This window comes from Lontra canadensis, unplaced genomic scaffold (genome assembly GCF_010015895.1).
Source record: "Lontra canadensis isolate GAN:19392208 unplaced genomic scaffold, GSC_riverotter_1.0 scaffold35, whole genome shotgun sequence".
Taxonomy (NCBI): Eukaryota; Metazoa; Chordata; class Mammalia; order Carnivora; family Mustelidae; genus Lontra; species Lontra canadensis.
The window spans coordinates 18,652,929-18,672,682 of record NW_022631029.1 but is presented as its reverse complement, the minus strand read 5'-3'; the positions used below and the strand labels follow the sequence as shown (position 1 = coordinate 18,672,682).

Genomic DNA, 19,754 nt, shown 5'->3' with positions numbered 1-19,754 from the left:
AAGTTAAGAAAATCATTCAAAGAATTAGTCGTACCCACCCCCAGACATTACATATATGGTAATATGGTATGTCTATACGTGTGTATATATATATTCTGCAGGCTGAATTATTCACCTAATTAACATTATGACCTTGTCTACTGTTTTGACTTAATTCAGGCAGCATCTTTAATTCCTCAGACAAGCAAATGTGGGATGAAGTGCTAGAGCTATAATCCCGCTAAGGATGAAATGTCTAAAAACACACCCAATCATTCATCCCTAAATATTAAAGTGGTTTTTGTTGTTTTTTTTTTTTTTTTGGACTGACAGAGATCACAAGTAGGCAGAGAGGCAGGCAGAGAGAGAGGAGGAAGCAGGCTCCCTGTCGGGCAGAGAGCCTGATGTGGGGCTCGATCCCAGGACCCTGGGATCATGACCTGAGCCGAAGGCAGAAGCTTTAACCCACTGAGCCACCCAGGTGCCCCTCATCCCTAAATATTAATCTTAAACAATAAATCGTACAAATCAGAAGCAAACATATATCCCATTAACAAGGCAACTCCTTACTGTTCTTCATCTTTAATCTGAGTTACAATCAACTTCATCCATGCTCTCCAGGGTTGACATAGCACACAAATCAACAGGAAATAAAATCCATGCCACCACATTCATTATAACAAATGGGAAAAAACGCTTTTAAATCGCCCACTTGCAATCAGGAACCTTTAACAGTTACCTAAATAAATTTGTCAGGTCAAGCATCATGGCCAACTTTACCATCTAATCATCTACACTACTGCACACTATTACCACCCATTATTATCATGTCTGCCATGCTCTATAGCAACCAAGAGCGATTTTGCTCTGTCCCACCGCCCCCCACCCCCACCCCAGGGACATGTGGCAATGTCTGGAAACATGTTTCAAGTTCCTGATTGGGGAAAGTGCTAGTTTTCACACTCAGTAAAAACAAAAGGACAATGAGGGAATCATGGCACCCTTCTTTCTCGCCATACTCTCCATTCCCACTTCTTTTCTCTCTCTCTCTGCATTCTACCCATCCCTTCTTCCTCCTTAAAATTTCATATCCAAACTTAATCTTCCCAGGCATCTTCACTGGTAAGACCCAATCACGTGTGGTCTGGTTTGACGGTAATCTTGAATTCCATTTATTGCAAATTCCCTCCTTACAGGGTTTATTCCTTCCATCTACCCATTTCTTGGGGACAATTCTATTATTCCCAAATTCAGTATGAAATAAACCATCCCACAATCCCATGTATCATCACCCTCTTAAGGAAGGTATGATACAAAACACATTGTCCTTAAACTTAAATGTAGTCATTTCTTGTAAATATTTTCATTTATGGTGACTTGAATACATATTTTTGTCACACCCAACTTAATGGCGTTCTGTCCTCCAAGGAATTCTCTTCTTCACAAGTGTTCCATATCCACTAAGTAAGGAAAAAAGTGGAAAATCTTTCTGATGTACATGGGCATGGCTTGTTCTTCGAATTGAGCATATAGATCTCTGCACTTCATAGTGGAATCATGTGAAACTCATCCTTTCCAACTAAAATTTCCCTGTAACCATATTCTAGAGTACGAGCATGGCCCTTTCAAAGCTCTGAGGGAATAATGATGGCAGAAAACAGGGATCCAGCTCCCAAGAACCAATCTCCTACTTTACCTTCCAACACTCTGAGCCCACACACCCTTTCCCTCTCAGAGCTCTGAGTGCACAGTAAAGGTGAAGTGCCCAAGACTAGGATAGTAAAGTTTCTGGTAAGTCCTGCAATAAAGAAAACAACACTGTGGTGTTTCCCCCATCTTCCTTGGCCACAGGACTTTCCTGCCGTAAAAAGTCTTCTAACAGCACACTGATTTCATGTTCCAGACACAGACTTTGGAACAATGCTGAGCAACCACCTTGATTTATTAGCCCCTTGATGAGGACTCTTTACCCTGAGACTCAGGACTGAGGTAAACACAGAGACGCTCCAACAATTCTGTTTTAATGATAATCTTCTTTTTGCTCACAGAAATTCTACTCCCAGAGGCTTATGCCAAGAAATCAGTAAAATTGTTTAAATCTTTAAGTAACAGTTAAAATGGCCATAAAAGTCTCCCAATGACTAAAATTAATTCCTATAGTAAACGTCCCTACCAAAAAAGGGCATACATCATACCTGTGAGTTACAATGATATAAATTCACGATTCGTTGTGATAAATGGTAGGACTAGTGTCTTTTTTGATGAATAACCCACTCTCTGAATCAAATTCCAAGACCATAAACATGGATTCTAATAACCATATTTATGACTAGTATTTTACAGACGAAAATCTGAAATCAATTAATGTATGTCTAATTATTATATTTCCTGTCCTCCCAATGAATAAATCTGTTCTGTTCTATAATGGGAGTTCAAAATCAAATATCAAATATTCATCTGAACTTGTATCTCAAGCATTCAACAACCCACTGAAGTGTCTTTGAACCCTGGGAGTCTGTATTTTCCACTTTTTATATTATAGCTGAACCTAATTTATTAAAGTAACTGAAACCACCTAAATGCCAAGCAATTAATATGAAAGAATACTTTAAATGCTCTTAATATCCTTTAAAATACATTCTGCAAAGGGCAGCGCTCAGTGAAGCAACCTTTAGACAAATTACTTAAATGAGAATCTATACATTTTGGGTTGTCTACCAGAGGAAAATTAGGAAAAATTATTTACTACAGTGAAATTATTATGTATTTGAATAAGCCCCGAGAAAACAGAGTAAAAGAACACTTTAGCTTTCCTACCACTAAAACATACTTATTTAAAAAATGGGAGTGTGGGGTGGAAAAAAAGTGGCAATTATTCTAAGTCACATATTTTAAAAATGGATAGCTGTTTTATATCCAGAATTTTTAATTAGGAAACTACATTTTAATATAATAATGGTGTTAAATAATAAATCTGTGATAGGAACATACTTTTTTCATAACACAGTTTGTATTTTTCACCAGATTTAAAATCCCAAATTCGTTCCTTTTCATATGCAGATGGAGACCCAGAAAATGGAGCATCAATCAGAAATGTCAGATTCAAAATCTAAGAGAAAAAAAATTAAAAGAAAAAAAATACTCCAAAAATAAAGTCTCTTCTCAACATCAATGACTGAGGATAATCCTTTGGAATTAGTCAGGGATGTGAGAAAGAATCCAAGGTGGGAGAAAGAAGTTAAAATAATCCCAACATTTCTTAGGGCAGAGAGTGCTTCTCACATTACCTTCATCATCAGCAGGCTTCTGGACTTGAGCTTCAGATGTAGGGACTAAGGGAACTGGAATAACACATCTGAACATAATCTGAATGGATGTGTCAATACTTTAATAAGGTGCTATCATTCTAATTTAAAGAAAGAATATTTATGGGTGCATGGGTGGCTTAGTCGGTTAAGCACGGAACTTCTGATTTCAGCTCAGGTCAGGTCATGATCTCAGGGCTATGAGATGGGCCCTGCATTGGGCTCTGAACTCAGTAGGGAATCTGCTTGAGATTTTGTCTCCCTTTCTGCCTCCCTCCCCTCCAAGCACATGGGCAACTGCTTGCTCTCTCTAAAATAAATAAATTTAAAAAAAAAAAAGTATGAAAAAAAAAAAGGTATGTATGTATAAAGAAAAAATATTTCTAGACGAGCCTGACATCACAGTGATCCCACAGCTTTTCAAACTCTCCATAGATCTACCATAGCAGTATCAGGATAAATGTATTAGATCTTTGTATACTTAACCTTCAGTGTCACTAACATTAATCATTCATTTCTGAAAGGGAAAGGAGAAAAAACTTTGAGCTCCTGGGGTCAGCGGCCATATAAATCTGTCTTTATATCTAAACATGTACAAGAGGGCTTGGGACAAAGCAAGCACACAATAGCCATCTGCTCTGTAGAAAGTCTAGGGCACCATAAATTGTGTAGGTAAATATACCCGCATTTATATGACCCCACATGATATGATTTCTGTTTAATCCACCCACAGAGGATGAGGAATCCATGGCCATCATTATAACATTATTATAACCCGTATCCCATATTTAGCTGCTGACACTTGACAAAATGCCAGATCATGATGACCTGCCAGTCATCATTCAGAGCTCTATTTTCCTTTCCACTCCTTTTGTTAAAAGTGATCTCTTAAGAACGAGCACTATGCTGTGCCCAGCTATGAAGTGACTTGTCAAGCTTCCCATGGGGTAATGATAAATTTTCTCAAGGCGCTGCCATGTCTTGATAAGCGATTCTGGAGGATCGTTCATGGTTAGCAATCCTCAGATATTATTTCACACCAGCCTCTTAGATCAAAGGGTTGACACATGGAGTAGTCACCAGGGACCTCAAAAATAACACAATAATAATAAAAGCAACCTCGCCATCTCTGGACTACCATGTGGCCATCATTCATTGCCTTCACGTGACATGAGCGGTGGGCTTTTCACCACGACCAGTGTTGTGATTCATCCCTTGACGGTTTCATGCATAGACTTCCAGAATGGTCAGCCTGCCAAGCTTTCCATGTCTCCTCCCCAGTCGCCACAGAAGATCGAACACCAGGCTGCTCCCTAGATTCTGCAGTGCCTTCGCCAGCCATTGTGATTCAACATGTTGCATTCTTGCCATAGAAACCTGGCACAATTGTCCACACTTGAGCCTGTGGATCAATAACTAACTACATAGGTGGAATTCGCATTACGTCACGGCAGTAGACTGTGTAACAGCCATGAGCTCTGGCGAGCCCCTCGCGCAGGGTTTCTCAACCTTGACACTATTGACATTTTGGGCCAGATCATTCTTTGTTGTGGAGGCTTGTCCTGGGCAGTGTAAGACACTGTAGAGCAACGTGGGCTGATCAAGATTCTAGAACAAGGTCCAGCTGAAATTAGCAGAGTGCTTTTCGGTCCAACATTGAACCTATTTGAGTTCCACCGTCTCCTTTCCTTGTCTCGCCTGGAATGCCTACCCCACAGATCCACAGGGGTCATTCCCTCATTATACTCAGGTCTCTCCTCCAATATCCCCTCAAGGCTTCTCCTTTTGAAATACTCTCTCTCCATCCTTCATCACTCTCAATGGTCTTGCTTTGTTTTTTTATTGCATCATTTGATGAGATTACGTATTACTTTGTACAAGCTTTCCTGCCAGCGCCCACCAGGTGGGAATGGCATTTCATTTATTTTGTTCTCTGCTGTAGCCCAAGTGCCTAGAACTCAGCCTGCCTCCTGGCCAGTGTCTGAGAAATACTCTTTCAGTGAATGACTCAATGAACTGAAGACTAGAGGAAGGAAGAAAAACAAATACCTCACTCACGAAAAGTCCCTGATTTCTTTAGCCAAATATATAGAGCCTCAGCAAAATAATACTTAGGTCCTAAACAGGACAGCTCCCCAAGACCACCAAATGGCTGGGAGGCCTACCTGGGGCCTCTCTGGATTTGAGACGCTTAGACACTTGGAGTACATGCAAGTTTTTCGGGAAGATGAAGTCAACATCTGCACCTAACACTTTGCATTTAAGAGAATATTTACAAATATCAGGCTGTCTCACTTCTAAACTTAGTCCCAGTGGCTAGGAGGGGGAGGTGGGAGGGAGATGGTGCATAGACAGACAGGTGTCACTGCTCAGAAGAGGTCTCCAACTTTCTCCCTAGGAAGCCACTTCCTAACCAAGTTTTGCCTTTCTCCAAAAAATGGCATTATCTCATAGGGCTGGTTTGAACATCAATTAAGACAGAGCAATATGCCCAGTGCCTGTAACAGCCTGTACTCAATAAATGTACCTGCTGGCTTCTCTATAATGGCTAAATCCTCTGAACAGCAAGCACTCTCCAAAGGAGCTTTCTGCAAGAATGGAAAAGTTCTATATCTATGCTGTATGAATGAGTAGTCATTAGTCACGTTTGCCTATTGAGAACTTGAAATCTGGCTCGTGTCATTTTTATCTAACTTAAATTAATTTAAGTGTAAACAGCCACGTACGGCCAATGGTGACAGAACTGTGGCATGTAACCCATAATATGGTAAAGCACCCGAAATTCGGGAAATTTCTATTATCTTATGTGCAACCATGACAGGCTTCTACAATCACATTTTCACTTCAAAAGTAACGAAACTTCTTTCCTATAATTTCGTCCCTTATTTGGCACCACACAGTTGCTTAGCTTCTGATATCTGGAAAAGATAACAAAGGTAGCAGGCTTCACGGGCTACTCATCCAACAACCATTCCCCCTACTATCCTTGGGTAAATCCTTATGGGTCTGAGTGAATTTTGTTCATTCCTTGTCTCTTGCCAGTGATTGGATTAAACATGAACATGTGATCCAGTTCTGACCAATGAGAAAGAAGGGTTGATTGGCCAAGGGTAGGGTGCTTAGAGGAATACTTGACTTGCCCCTAAACAGAGAGGCAAGAAAGGGGTACTTTCTCTTCTTTCTTGGGACTTCGTACTTCAGCCTGTGACTTCTGGGGCTGCTGAAGCTGTATTAAAAACACGAGGTAGGGCGCCTGGGTGGCTCAGTGGGTTAAGCCGCTGCCTTCGGCTCAGGTCATGATCTCGGGGTCCTGGGATCGAGTCCCGCATCGGGCTCTCTGCTCCGCAGGGAGCCTGCTTCTCTCTCTCTCTCTCTCTCTCTCTCTCTCTCTCTGCCTGCCTCTCCATCTACTTGTGATCTCTCGCTGTCAAATAAATAAATAAAATCTTTAAAAAACAAAACAAAACAAAACAAAACAAAAAAAAAAAACATGAGGTAAAGGGACTCTAAGGAACAAGCCCAGGAATGTAAAACAACATGGAGTATACTTTAAAGATGGTAGAGTACAAAGATACTCTCTGGAGGTGCTCTGCCTCTAGAGGGCTATGTTAGATCACAAATTGCTCTTATTATTAAGCCTAGGGAGGCAGGAGGTCTTTTCCAGAGGCTAAAACACAGTAAAGGATGCAAAAACAAATCCTTTTATGTAGACATGCTCCTGGAAGTGAATTCTGTGTGAATATGGGAGAAAAATCCTGGTCACACTACTAGCAGCCAGGAGTACTCATAAGACGAAGGAAAGCAAATCTTGACGAGTTCTTTATGGCACAGCAGGTATGTAGTCCAATTGGCCATGAGTGTTGAAACTTCCTTTTCCCACTCTGGTGGATGGTGAGAGAAAGGGCAATCTTTACAGGAAAAGGATGTTACAAGATAGCTCATTAAGAGGTGGTGTAAGAATGTAAAAGCCACAGGACCTTCAAAAAGTGTCAAAATCATTCCCCAAGAGGAGAGTGTAGACCGCATACTTCACAACAGTGAGGAGAAAATACCTCCATTATCACAGTGAGTCCCAGGAGCAGAAACACACTACAAATGGCTCCTCTCATCTTTGCAGATACTACTCAAACAGCCTGAAAGAAGCTCATATTTTATTTTCCTGCTAAAATTTCTCAACAATCAATCAATACCAAATGTACTAATGGCATGCACGCCTGCTAGAAGGGAGAACATTGTCCTAACACTTGGAACCAGGGTAAGGGTGGGACAGAGAAAAATGGGTTCCAGGGGGGAAAGAGGCCAATAATAATCGGGGCAGAGCAACTAAATGTTACCTCTGGGAGTAGGAAATTTTCATGCAGCTTCTAGAAGGAACTTGTTTTCCTCCCAGAAAATAGGCCTTCCAACTGGGGGAATGTGGATCTACATAAACAGGAAATCTGGATCAAGTGGCTTCCCAAGCCTAGGGAAGATGTCAAGGTTAACTGAATTCACTAAGTGGGCTGAAAAGCATAAGACATACCCCGCTACACCCCACCCTTTCACTCTGAAATTCCATCTGTTTAAAATATTTAACAAACCAAAGGCCATAACCAGTAACAATCAATGGTGGAGGTTGGGTCAGTCCACTGTTCGATCCTGGGACTGTCTCAAAATGGGAGGAGTGGCCAAGAAGTGAAGGAGTGGGCAAGAAGTGAGGGAGGGGAAATTCAGGGGGCTTAACCCACTGTGTATTTTAAGATTTCTAATAATCTATATGGAGGTACTAGAACCAGGACATACAGTGAGCCTTACTTTATACATTAGGCCACTAAATACTGTCCTTAATTTTTAAGCCACTTCATGAAAACTCTTGACCCTCTGTGATTTTTTCACATCACTGATATAGTTTAATTGTATAGCATGTAATAAGAGGCTTTCGATTCTTCCGTGATAGTAACACTATCTCCTAGAGAAGATTTATTTTCCATATTGGAACACCAATTGTATAAATGCCATGTTTAAATTTTTCTTAAAATTGGCTCACTTTTTATAAAATCTTAAATATCTAATTAACTGGAAAATTAACAAACCAGAATGGAAAACTAGCATGGCCCTCCAGATAGGAAGGGTACCAAAATATAATAAACGCCACAAGATCAAATTCCAAAATACTCTCCCAGCTAAAGGCTCTAGGCAAGACCTGTCTCTGTTAAAAAGAGATACTGGCAAGTGACTTAAGTATTAAAGACCTATTAGCTCCAGGCTGTGAATTTCTCCTTGATAAACAACTCAAGAAGAAATGACTTTATTATGTTAAAAGTCAGGTTCTTAGATAGCAGGTAAAGTCATTTCTCATATGACATAAAATCACATTCAATACTCCACTCACGGAAAAGATTATTTATTATACACCACAGTATTCTTAATGAAAAGTAAGGATCCCTAAAGTTAACACAAAGTATTTATCAAGAAGGCAAGGTTCTATGTTATACACATCACCACTAAACAAAGTCTTAGTCACATGACAGAAAATGGGTTTACCGTAAAGGAAAAAGAAGACAGGCTAAATTTTAATAGCAAGAAAGACAACCAAGAAGATTCACTACCCTTAATGCTATTGATTTTAAGTAGGGTCACAAGAGATTACCAGCTGAAAGGTGAAGGTGAGATTAGTTTCAGGATCCCTTAACAAACCCCTGAGGGCTAACATCACCACTTCACACTGTCGTCAGACTGGAAGAACACTCAAGGTGGACTGACCACAACTGGACTGTGTAAGACTTCTGCATAGGTACAAGAGTAATTATACTTGACCTTGTGAGCAGAGTTCCCTTCTGCATTTAAAGAAACGGGGAGAAAATCCAATCTTTAAGCACATATTAGACACTCATACCAGCTATATACGGGCAGTAATAAAAGTTCACAATCCACAAGACAGCTCTCCCTTTTATATTGCCACCAGGCCCACCCCAGGAAGAGAAGAGACAACAGGATAAAGAATAGGAGTGCAGTTCAACTTAATAATTTCAACCCGGGGAAGGCCAGTAAAGTGTTACTCATCATGATATATATCAATGATATTTTATTTGCCAAAAAAATTCTATGTAACATTGCTTAACAATATCCACAGGGAAAGAGAGAATATCTCCCTGTTTTATAGAGTCAGGGTGGTGGGTTTTATGAACCAAATCAGATATAATAAATGAGTACCTAGTGTCAGGTTAGAAAAAAGATGAGTAGCCTTTAAGTAAATCACACAGCACATTCAGATAATCGCTTTCCAATTTTTTTAAGGCACGGATGAGGCTAGGTATATCTTCCCTTTGAAATTTTAAAATAATAATGTCCTTCCACTAATCCACACTCCCCCCACCCCTGCCCCCAACAAGCTAGTTTCAAAAGAGGGAACATCATCCTTTCAAATTTGAAACCAGGAAAAAAGATACTTGACTTTGATCCATCACAGATATGAAAAATATATACTTAGAGATAACTCTGTATGCCTTCTCTAGACACTAAATTTATAGATTATTGAATATTAAGATTTATGTTGTATCAAAACAAAATTGACCTTATCTCTGCCTGGGTCAATATTTACTGCTTTGCTCAATAAATCTTGATGTTCATTTTCAAACTGAGTCAATATCAGTTCATTAATTTCTGTATGGTTCATATCAGCATTTTATAAAATTTGAAATGCCAGTGAAATGTTTCACCTAAAAAATTCGGATACAGCCAATTAAAAAGACAAAAGGGCTTTTGCTTCCCTTCTGGCTTTCCTTTTTAGTTTTTCCTTTCTTCCTCTCTCCTCAAAACTGTTTCAAAGAAAACTGCCTAAATTTAATACAATCCAGCCATCGATTCTAAAATTAAAAGTTACTTTAGGAAATATTATGAATGTACTGGTATTAGAAATTTAAATATTCTACCTATAATTCTGTAAGATAGTAAAATATTATAGATATAAATGTAAAAGCAGCAGAATCCCTCATTTCTCAATAACAATCACAATTAACGTCTCTGTACAGTCTCCAGACCTCTCAGCTCTATTCATTAATAGGACTCTATTAACCACATTATTTTAATAGACCTTATACCTATCTCATTTTGGTGGATGTTTAGTATGAATTTCATCATAAGGATATACTAAATTACCATTACCCCAAGTCCCTACTTACGGTAACTTAGGCTGTTAAACACAAAGTGTTTCTTAAAGACAAATTCCCAGAAACAGAAGTGCTGGATCAAAGACTATCAATATTTAACATTTTCACAGATATTGCCAAAAAGCCCTCCAAAAAGACTCCACTAATCTGCTACCTTCAGAGTCCATTTAAAACCCAAACTCTCAGGGTTCCTGTTAGCAGCATTTGAAATGTCCCATCATAGTAACAACGAAACGGTTATCACTGATATCTATTACTTGACGCCAACTGCACTGAACAGTACTTCATCTTCCTAAGATACTTTTCCAAGGGTCATGAAGACCCTAAGGAATTTATTGATATATTCTTATAGCATCCATTAACTTTTACAAACACTTGTGAAACCATCTCCACAGAGAAGATGCCAAAAAAACTTCAGAACTCAGGTGGCAAAGATTAGTAGTTTAAAAACGAAAAAGAAAAAGAAAAAGAAAAATGAAAAAGGCAGCCTCTCTAAGATATGAGAACAGTTTCTTTCCAACGGGTAGGGGCGGGGGAAGCCAAACTTGGCCAAGTACTGAAAAATGCTCAAGGTATCTTAAGCATATGGCAACACATTTTTCTCTTTTATATATAAAGTCCTGATTAGTGTGTGACCATATGTGTTTTTTTCTCACCCTATATATCCCTGTAATCACAGATCATGTGTAAAAGAAAAAAAGAGTACCTATAGGAAGAAACAGTTTGTTCTACAATGTGTTTCCTACCTTGAGGCCCTCCTTATTCCAAAACATTTAAGAAAGAACGGGGAAATACCAAGAGTAATTACAGACAAAGGTTCTGTTCAAGGAAAAAGTTTAATAAAGAGTGTAAGAAATATGGACAAAACACTATACCACATCTTAACAGGTTCAAATCCAAAATGTTTACCTTCACAACCAACCCACCAATCCTCTTTACTCATTTAAATTAAATGCAAGGCCATCTATAATCAACCCAGGATCATCCTAGATGATTTTGCGTTCCCTTCCACATACCAATGGTAATGATTCCCATGAACTCTCTCCTTCAATCTCTCTCCAATCTCTGATGACACAACTTCATCATTTTTCATCCTGCCTTCTTCCTCCACTGACCAATTCTTAACCCTACAATCAGAGGTCTTAATCGAATATAAAACCACTTAGTTCATTTCCACCATGAAATCCTGAAATGCCTCCCTATCACCCTCAGTTAGATGTTCTGGGTCATTAGCAGAATACTGTGAAGACCCTTCATAGTTCAACACGCTGCATTATTCCCTCAACTTTCTCTGCCCTACCATATGCTCTATACTTACTGAGCTCCTTTGAGTTCCCCGGTCACTGCCAGATCATTTTAAGGTCTCAAGGCCTCCGCACATCCTGGCACACACCTACCCATCTTTAATGTCTAGGATCTAGCAGCAGCAATCCTGGGAGCTTCTCTGACCCCTCCCATTACAGTACAACACCTTGCATACCGTAAGCAATCAATAAGTGTGTTCAGTAAATAAGTTAGTATCTTCAACTTACAGCAGTAAATAGAGCAATATGGAATTATAGAGAAAAGAGAAATTAACTGTTAAAAAAAAAGTGGGGGGGGGACTGAAAAGGGAGTGAGGGGTCAGACTAGGCTCGAAGTGGAGGTAACTTCGAGCCGGGACTTGGGAAAATGAATCTCAAGACTGATTCCTCCCCAGTGGTATGGTGCCATCAGAGCAGAAGCTCGCTCTTGTAAATGCAGTGTTTCTAGGGAAATGATTCGCTTAAGAAACTTCAAAGAAGGTATTAGAAGAACAAATAATACAATATTAATATCAAACTCTGAGGTTCTACGATGGCTTCCATTGTTCTCGGGACAAAGGCAGACTTCTGCAGGCATGTATATTTTGCTTTACCCTTTATAGACACAATTAAAAATAAGCATGGAAATGATATTTTAGGAATTTAATTATATCTTAAGTTCACCAGGGGGGCTGATTACTTAAAAGGATCCAGTGGTGAAACCTTTTGTAAATCGCCCACAGCTTTATCTGAATTTCATGGCAGGATCCTGAGTGAGTTCTTAAGCCAAGACTCTGACATGAGTTCATTTATCCGTATATCCATTCACCCACTTGAAAAAATATGTACTAAATATGCACAAAATAAGATACTCTGACACAGAGCAAGAAAAAAAAAACGAATTATAAACTATAATCCTTGTCTTCAAGTATTGGACATGTAGCAGGGAAAATGAAACATACACCTACGCATACACACACGCACACACATTATAAAATAAGATGTTTATATGAATAATGTAGTGGGCTGGCATATAATTAAGAGCCAAATGGGTAATACGTATTCCACTCCAGAGTGGAAGCCAAGAATTCCACCAGGTGCTTACATAAGTCTCCTCTAATCCTCAAAGCCATCCAGCAAGGTACAGCCTTTTTATCTCCATTTTACAACTGAGCAAGTCATCAAGCCCGGGACAATTTAAAGGGACCTTGGAGGTCTCCTCCTACAATGTCCTGACCACAGCTGGAATGCCTCTTAGACTAATCCTGCTTGGCTTCTACTCAGCATACCACCAGACACTTCTTACAGGGAATTCTGTTCGTTACAGGTTTCAGTGTTGGAGAACTAGCCCCCCTTGTACCAATTCCTAGAATCTTTCTATGAGGAAAGAACATAAGATATTGATTATTTGAAATGCAGAATACCAAATGGGGTAATTAAAAAAAAAAAAGATTGGGAGGAGAAACCACAACTTGCTTTTTCTCCAAGTCTCTGACGGGAGGAGAAAAAACAGATAGCTTTATAGAAATGCCTCCAATTTCCCCTTGAACTTGCTCCAGATTCGTTTCTTATTTCCCTTTCCGGCAACAATGACCTACCTAGCATTTGTTACTTTTTGTGTAATAATTACAAAAGTTCTGGGCAAATTCCAAAATTCATGAGCTGTCATCACTTCAAGTAACAAAGAAAAATACCTGTGTCTTAGTCAAGTAAAACTAATAGAAAAATTGTTTTAATATTTCCAGTGAGAAACTCTTCTGCATCTATTGGTTTTCTTTTTTTCAGCATAATTCTGTATGAAATATATAAAGAGGTCTTTCCCCTCTCTTCCCTGTCTTGGAATAAGGAAAATAAACCCAAAGACATAAAGTAATCTTGAAATTACAAAGCTATCATTAACAGTTAACGATAATAATATCTTACTTTTATTTCCACTTCAATGCCTTATGCATGATACTTTCACATTGAACTCAGATATCATGACCTCCGTTTTTTACAGTAGACAAAATGAAGAACCAGAGGGATAACAATCTTCAGGTGATCCCAATGGAACCAGAGCATATATTTCCACTCCTCAACGAACAGTCCTCTACGACAGAGCTGTAGGTGTTCACAACAGCATTGCCTAATAAGCCTACAGAAGTAAAGATTTTACCATCTCAAATATAATGAGGGGGTGTGCGTTATCTGAAGTGATATAGACAAACTGAAATAACATGGTTAGTCCTAATGTAAAAGTTACACTAATATTGATGAACTACTGTTGTGACAATATCCTAAATATAAGCTATCCACACCTTGAAAACCTCTGCAACTCTCCTCAAGTGACTGGGGGGTGGGGGTGGGGGATGCCAGTGGGATAACTAGGTCAGCATCAGGCACCGAACCCATCCACACAAAGGCAACCTAATGAGTAGGACACACAGTCACTGAGGGTCAGGGGGCCCCAGAACCACCAACACCCACCCATCTCCCGGCTCCATCTCCTGAAGCACACCCCACTCCACTCAAATCTCTGTTCTTCCCAAGTCCTTTCCAAAAGCAGGATCACCCAACTCACTCTGAATGCTAACTAGGAGATGTGGTCCTCTTCCAGCTCAAGAGAAAATGCAGGGCGGGGGTAATAAAACAAAAACAACAACAACAACAACAACAAAAAAAACACGACAATTTCCAAATCTCTGTACAGTTAGGTTTATGAGTCCGGCTAACATCTGCTCGAAAACCCAAGTGACCTCAATGCAAGCAAGAATTGGTAAACCTCTTCTCCTAAGAGTCAGATAAAAATATTCTAGGCTTTTTGGTCAATGTCTGTAGCAACTGCTCAACTCCAGCACAAAAGCAGCCATAGACAATGCCCAAAGGAATGGGCCTGGTTGTGTTTCAATAAAACTTTATTCACAAAACAGCACTGGTGTGTATCGCCTGCCAAGTTCTGAACTTGAGGATAGTTTGTTTAATATAGTTTGCTTAAAATAGGGTTTAATATAGTTTGTTTAATATAGGATAACCTAGTGCCCACCCATTGGACATCATAGTTACCCACTGAGAATCCTCGTAACAACATCAATAGCAGCAAAAGTAATAACAGTATCTAAAACAGCGGGAATATTAGATACCTGATGCAAGAGCCTCTGTTACCTTTTCCACACGAATCATCTCATTTCATTCCCAAAACAGCTCCATGTGGGAAGTGCTGTTAATCATCCCCATCTCAAAGATGGAGACACTGAATCTCTAGGGAATTAAATGTCCTCCCAACATTCAAAAGATGTTATGAGATAAAACAGATATTTGAGCTACAGCCCATATGACTTCAAAATTTGTACTCTCACACCATACCCCCAAAACACCAATATTATCTTAGGAGGAAGTAAGATAAATCTGGGAACTAGAGGTATGAAATTAAAATGTGGACCATCAAACCCATCTTTCAGAAATGGCCTGGTTCACTTCTGCAAAATTTAGAAACAATTTCCTCTACAAACAAAGGGCCTTTTTTTTGGCAGCCCCACTTTTCAGGCAGCATTTAGGCCTAGAGGTATATGTGCCTGCAGCTAAGAGCCAGATCTGGTCTGTTGTGATTTCAAGGCCTTGGTCTGAAGTGTCAAAAGTAACAGGTAACGATGCCTTCCTTCCTGGTCTTCGTCTATTGGCTGAATGCTAAAGAGGGTCTCTGACGGACCCTAAGTCTTGTTGACATGAGAATCACTATTCCACCATATTGGGGTGAAGCAACCACTGATACTGTGGAATTTTTAGGAAAAACTGTTGAAAGCGTGAGGACTATGTACCATCAATTGATACCTGTCTCATTCATTTCTTCTCCTTTTATGCTTCATTTTCTCCATTCTACCCTCAAGCAAGTGACTTCAATGGTTCTTCCAAGCCAGCCTATATCCTTCTGGGGGATTCCTCATGTGACTGTTCCATCCCATCCAGAAAAAAAAAAAATCAACTAGGAGAGAGGTTGACAAACTATAGCCTGTGGACCCTATCTAACAGGCCACCTGTTTTAATATAGCCTAAGAAGAATGGTTTTTGTATTTTTAAATGACTGTGGAAAAAGAAGTCAAAAAGAAGTATGAAAACTATATACAATTCCAATTTCAGTGTTCATAAATATATTTTTATGGAAACCCAGCAGTTCATCTAGCATCATCCATGGCTGCCTTTGCACATACTGGCAAAGTTGAGTAGTTGCAAGAGAAAACACACACCCAGCAAAGACTAAGATATTTACTGTCTGGTTTTTTACAGAAAAGGGTGTCAAAGCCTGTGGCTGAACTACTAGCCCTTATACCTATAGGGGCAGTTCTCAAATCCATTCCAGAAATGCATTCCAGAAATGTGAAATAGACACTCATTAAGTCCACCAGAGTTAAGGATATCAACAATTGCTCTATACCAAAGACCTTACCACTTATGTCCATTCTTAACTGAGTAATGGGAAAAGTTTTAGGACTTTCATTTCTTCACTGCCATTTGCAACTGGAGATGCTGATGGGATATAACTTCCAATTTCCTGACTAACAGCACTGTTATTCTAAATTGATGAACTGTAAATAGCAGGCCACTTTATGCCTCTTCCTAACTGATATCAGAGCCACTGAGAACAAAATGATAAATTTTCTTCAGTTTTCTTGGCAAGAAGCTATATATATATGTAATTTTTGCCTTCATCTCACTATTCCCTTCATTTATCAGAAATGGTGACAAAAAGGCTCTAATTAGATAATTCTAATCACAAGGAGTTGGGTGTGATGGAAGACTTCAGAATCACTATCTGTTCCTTGCAAAACAAAACAGATAGGCTATTCTCCCAATAGGGGCAGGAGATTTATCAATAGACAAAAGGATGCAAAAAGCCAATAGATAAGCTGTAATTAAAGATCAAGCCTATAAATTTTACACTGACATAAATTTAACAAGATTTGCAGGTGGAAATTCAGGATTTAAAACCAGAGCATCATTATGAAAAGAATGCCTCTCAATTCTATATGCAATGACACTGCATAAACACAGATTTATTATTAATGCTAATACCCCATGCCTTCAAGCCTTTTCAGACAAATTATTTGAATTATTTAGTGCCAAAGTAATTTCCAAAGTGGTCTATCTTCCTCAACCATTCCTCTGTAATTAGTTACATTTTCCATATATATTGGAGCATCAAAATCTCTTCTAGAAATAATAAGCCTCCTATCATATTTTTGGTAGTTGTTGGGAACATAATCCAGAACCATCTATATATTCTTATAGGCCTTCATTTCTCCCCCCTCAGAATGTAAGAAAATTATTTGCAATGTAATTTTCAACATAGCTTTTACAATGCTCTCGGTCTTCAGTGCCTGGAAGGCTGTAAGTTTAAAAGCAAAAATGAAAAGAACTGCAGAATACCAGAGAGGGCTGAAATATATTCAACTAACAAGATCTGATTTGAAAATAAAGTTGCATTTTTTTAGATTAAAGCATAACAAATCATTTTGATATGTGACGCTTTGTAATATTTAGCAGACATTAAGCAGCTCAAGACTAGCCTTCTATTTTCTGCTTTCTGAAATCACAGCCACTGAAAAGACGGAAAAGGCTGGGTCTTTGGGGAAATTGCAAGTTTGGTACAATCACTCATTAACAAGTAAAGTTCAGAAATAAATGCAAACTGAGGGGGAAAAGCAGGTTGAGAAAACAGGTGGGAGAGAGAAATTAAGGTACTTATAACCTTGAGGAAAATCATGGTAGAGTGTTTCAACTTTTAGTGAACTACAAAAGGTCTGAACAAACAGGTTGGGTGTGAAAGCGATTTAAAGAGTACTTTCCAAGGAGCTCAATGGGATGGTCACTGGCCAGTGTGAGCCTGGCCAGACCCCATCCACTCACCTGAGTAGGCCCAGTACGGGTCACCTGAGGCCTTACGCCGGCGGATCTGCGCTGAGCTGCCGTGTCTGTTCTCGTGCAGGGCCCCGACATAGCCTTCCGTCAAGGCTGGAAGAGAGGGAGAGCACAATGAGTCAAAGTCTTCACTCCACTGGACAGGGGAAGGGTGTCTAACGTACCACCGATGACTTCCCAGCAGCAGAGACCTCAGGGATAATAGAAGAGATCCTGCAGAAGAACAGCTATAAGATAACCTAGCAAGACAACCAGGATTGACATTAATATTAACAGGAGCTTACAACAAGCCTTTGGGCCACCAAGCATGACGCATTAAGAACTTTATATATTGTATCTTACATGATTTACAGAACACAACCGAGCAATAGATCCAGTGGTCCCAATAACGAGACCATTCTATTGATAAGCACACTGAACCTTAAAGAATTTAAGTAACTTTAACTTGCCCAAAGTCATACAACTAGTAGTAGAAGACATAGAACTGGAGGTCTTTGTTCCAACTACATGTATAAGACTGTCTTATCTGCAAAAGGCCTCTGAGACTTACTTGATCCTCAGAGAGAAAGGGGTCATTCTATCTCTTTTGCAGATGGAGGAATTAAGCCTCATAGACACTAAGTAACCTGGGACCAGGTAACACAGGTAAGCATGCAGCACATCAGGGAACCAAACATAAGCATGCCTACATCAGAGCCGGGGCCACTGCCATCCAAACGCATCACAGTCTAAGGCCTCGGAGACTTCCCATGGTGAGTACCAGTCCTCCACATCTTTTGAAGCCCAAAGAGTTACCTGTTACACCCAAAGGTTACACCTAAAGACATGAAACCCATAAGACCAATGATGCTCAGAAAAGAAACTCTAATGATGTATTTTTTGAAAACTCATAATGAATCCAATCTTCTCCACCATTATAGAGACCTTCCATCTGCTTGCTACAGTGTTCAAGGTCCTCCCCTCCCACCAAATTCATGAATGTAAATTTCTTTTCTTATGAGCCCACACCCAAATGCACTGACTTGTAAGAAGACAAATACTGCAGGTGCCCAGAATCCAAAAATGAAATGGAATTACACACAATACATCCCAGCTGTCTACGTTAATATTTAAATGCACCCAAACAAAATCAAGTGTGCTTTTAAAAAGCAAGGGAAAATGGTTAGGGGAACTGTAGATTCAATTTAAGATTAAGATGGCACCAGGAAAACAGTACATTCACCACTCTGAATCAATCCAAGTAATGATAATGATGTCACCTGATGGCAAATTAAGAAACGTGTGAAATACACAGTCCCCAACTTATGATGGACGACCTAGCAATTTTTCAACTTTATAGTGGCACAAAAATGATATGCATTCTGGGCGCCTGAGTGGTTCAAGCGGTTAAGTACCTCGCTTCTGCTCAGGTGTTGATCCCAGGCTCTTGGGATCCAGTACTGCATCAGGCTCCCCACTCAGCAGGGAGTCCGTTTCTCCCTCCCTCCCTTGCTCCTCCCCCCTGCTCATGCATGCTTGTCTAAATAAATAAATAAAATCTTTAAAAAAAATGATACACATTCAGAGGGAACCGAACTTTGAATTTGGACTCGGATTTTTTCCCCGAGCTGACAATATGTAGAGTAAGATCCTCTCTCCTGATGCTGGGCAGCAGAGGCCCCACAGCTCCCAGTCAGCGCCAACCCCCCCACCCCCCACCGATCACGAGGGCCAACCACCAACACAATTAGAACCATCAGCACCCATACAGCCATTGTGTTTTTCACATTCCATACAAACTCCATGAATTACATGAGATACTCAACACTGTATTATAAACTAGGCTTTGTGTTAGAGGACTTTCCTAACCATAAGCTTATGTAAACATTTTGAGCATGTTAAGGCAGGTTAGGCCAATACAGGACATTCAGGAGGTTGGGTGTATTAAATACATTTTCACCGTAAGATATTTTCAACTTATAATGAGTTTCTCAGGACATAACCCCATCATAAGTGGTGGAAGATCTGTGTTTTATACTTGCATGTCAACTCCGAAGACTGGATTTAAAAGGAAAAAAACGCTTGAACTAAGAACAAAGATATTCCATAGACATGGGCCCCTTAGAGGGAAACAGGAATCTTGTAAAATTCAAATACATTTATGTTTG

At 39.6% G+C, this 19,754-nt stretch overlaps 1 protein-coding gene across 1 annotated transcript in view; it reads right to left on the bottom strand.

The window, feature by feature from the left end:
* Positions 1-19,754, bottom strand: part of PTPRG (protein tyrosine phosphatase receptor type G) — a gene marked incomplete at its 3' end in the record, with an annotated part of 610,637 nt that overhangs the window by 413,424 nt on the left and 177,459 nt on the right. The window contains exon 3 of the mRNA XM_032868500.1: positions 17,596-17,700. Within this exon, the coding sequence (XP_032724391.1) occupies positions 17,596-17,700 (105 nt within the window). The remainder of the gene's footprint in view (positions 1-17,595; positions 17,701-19,754) is intronic.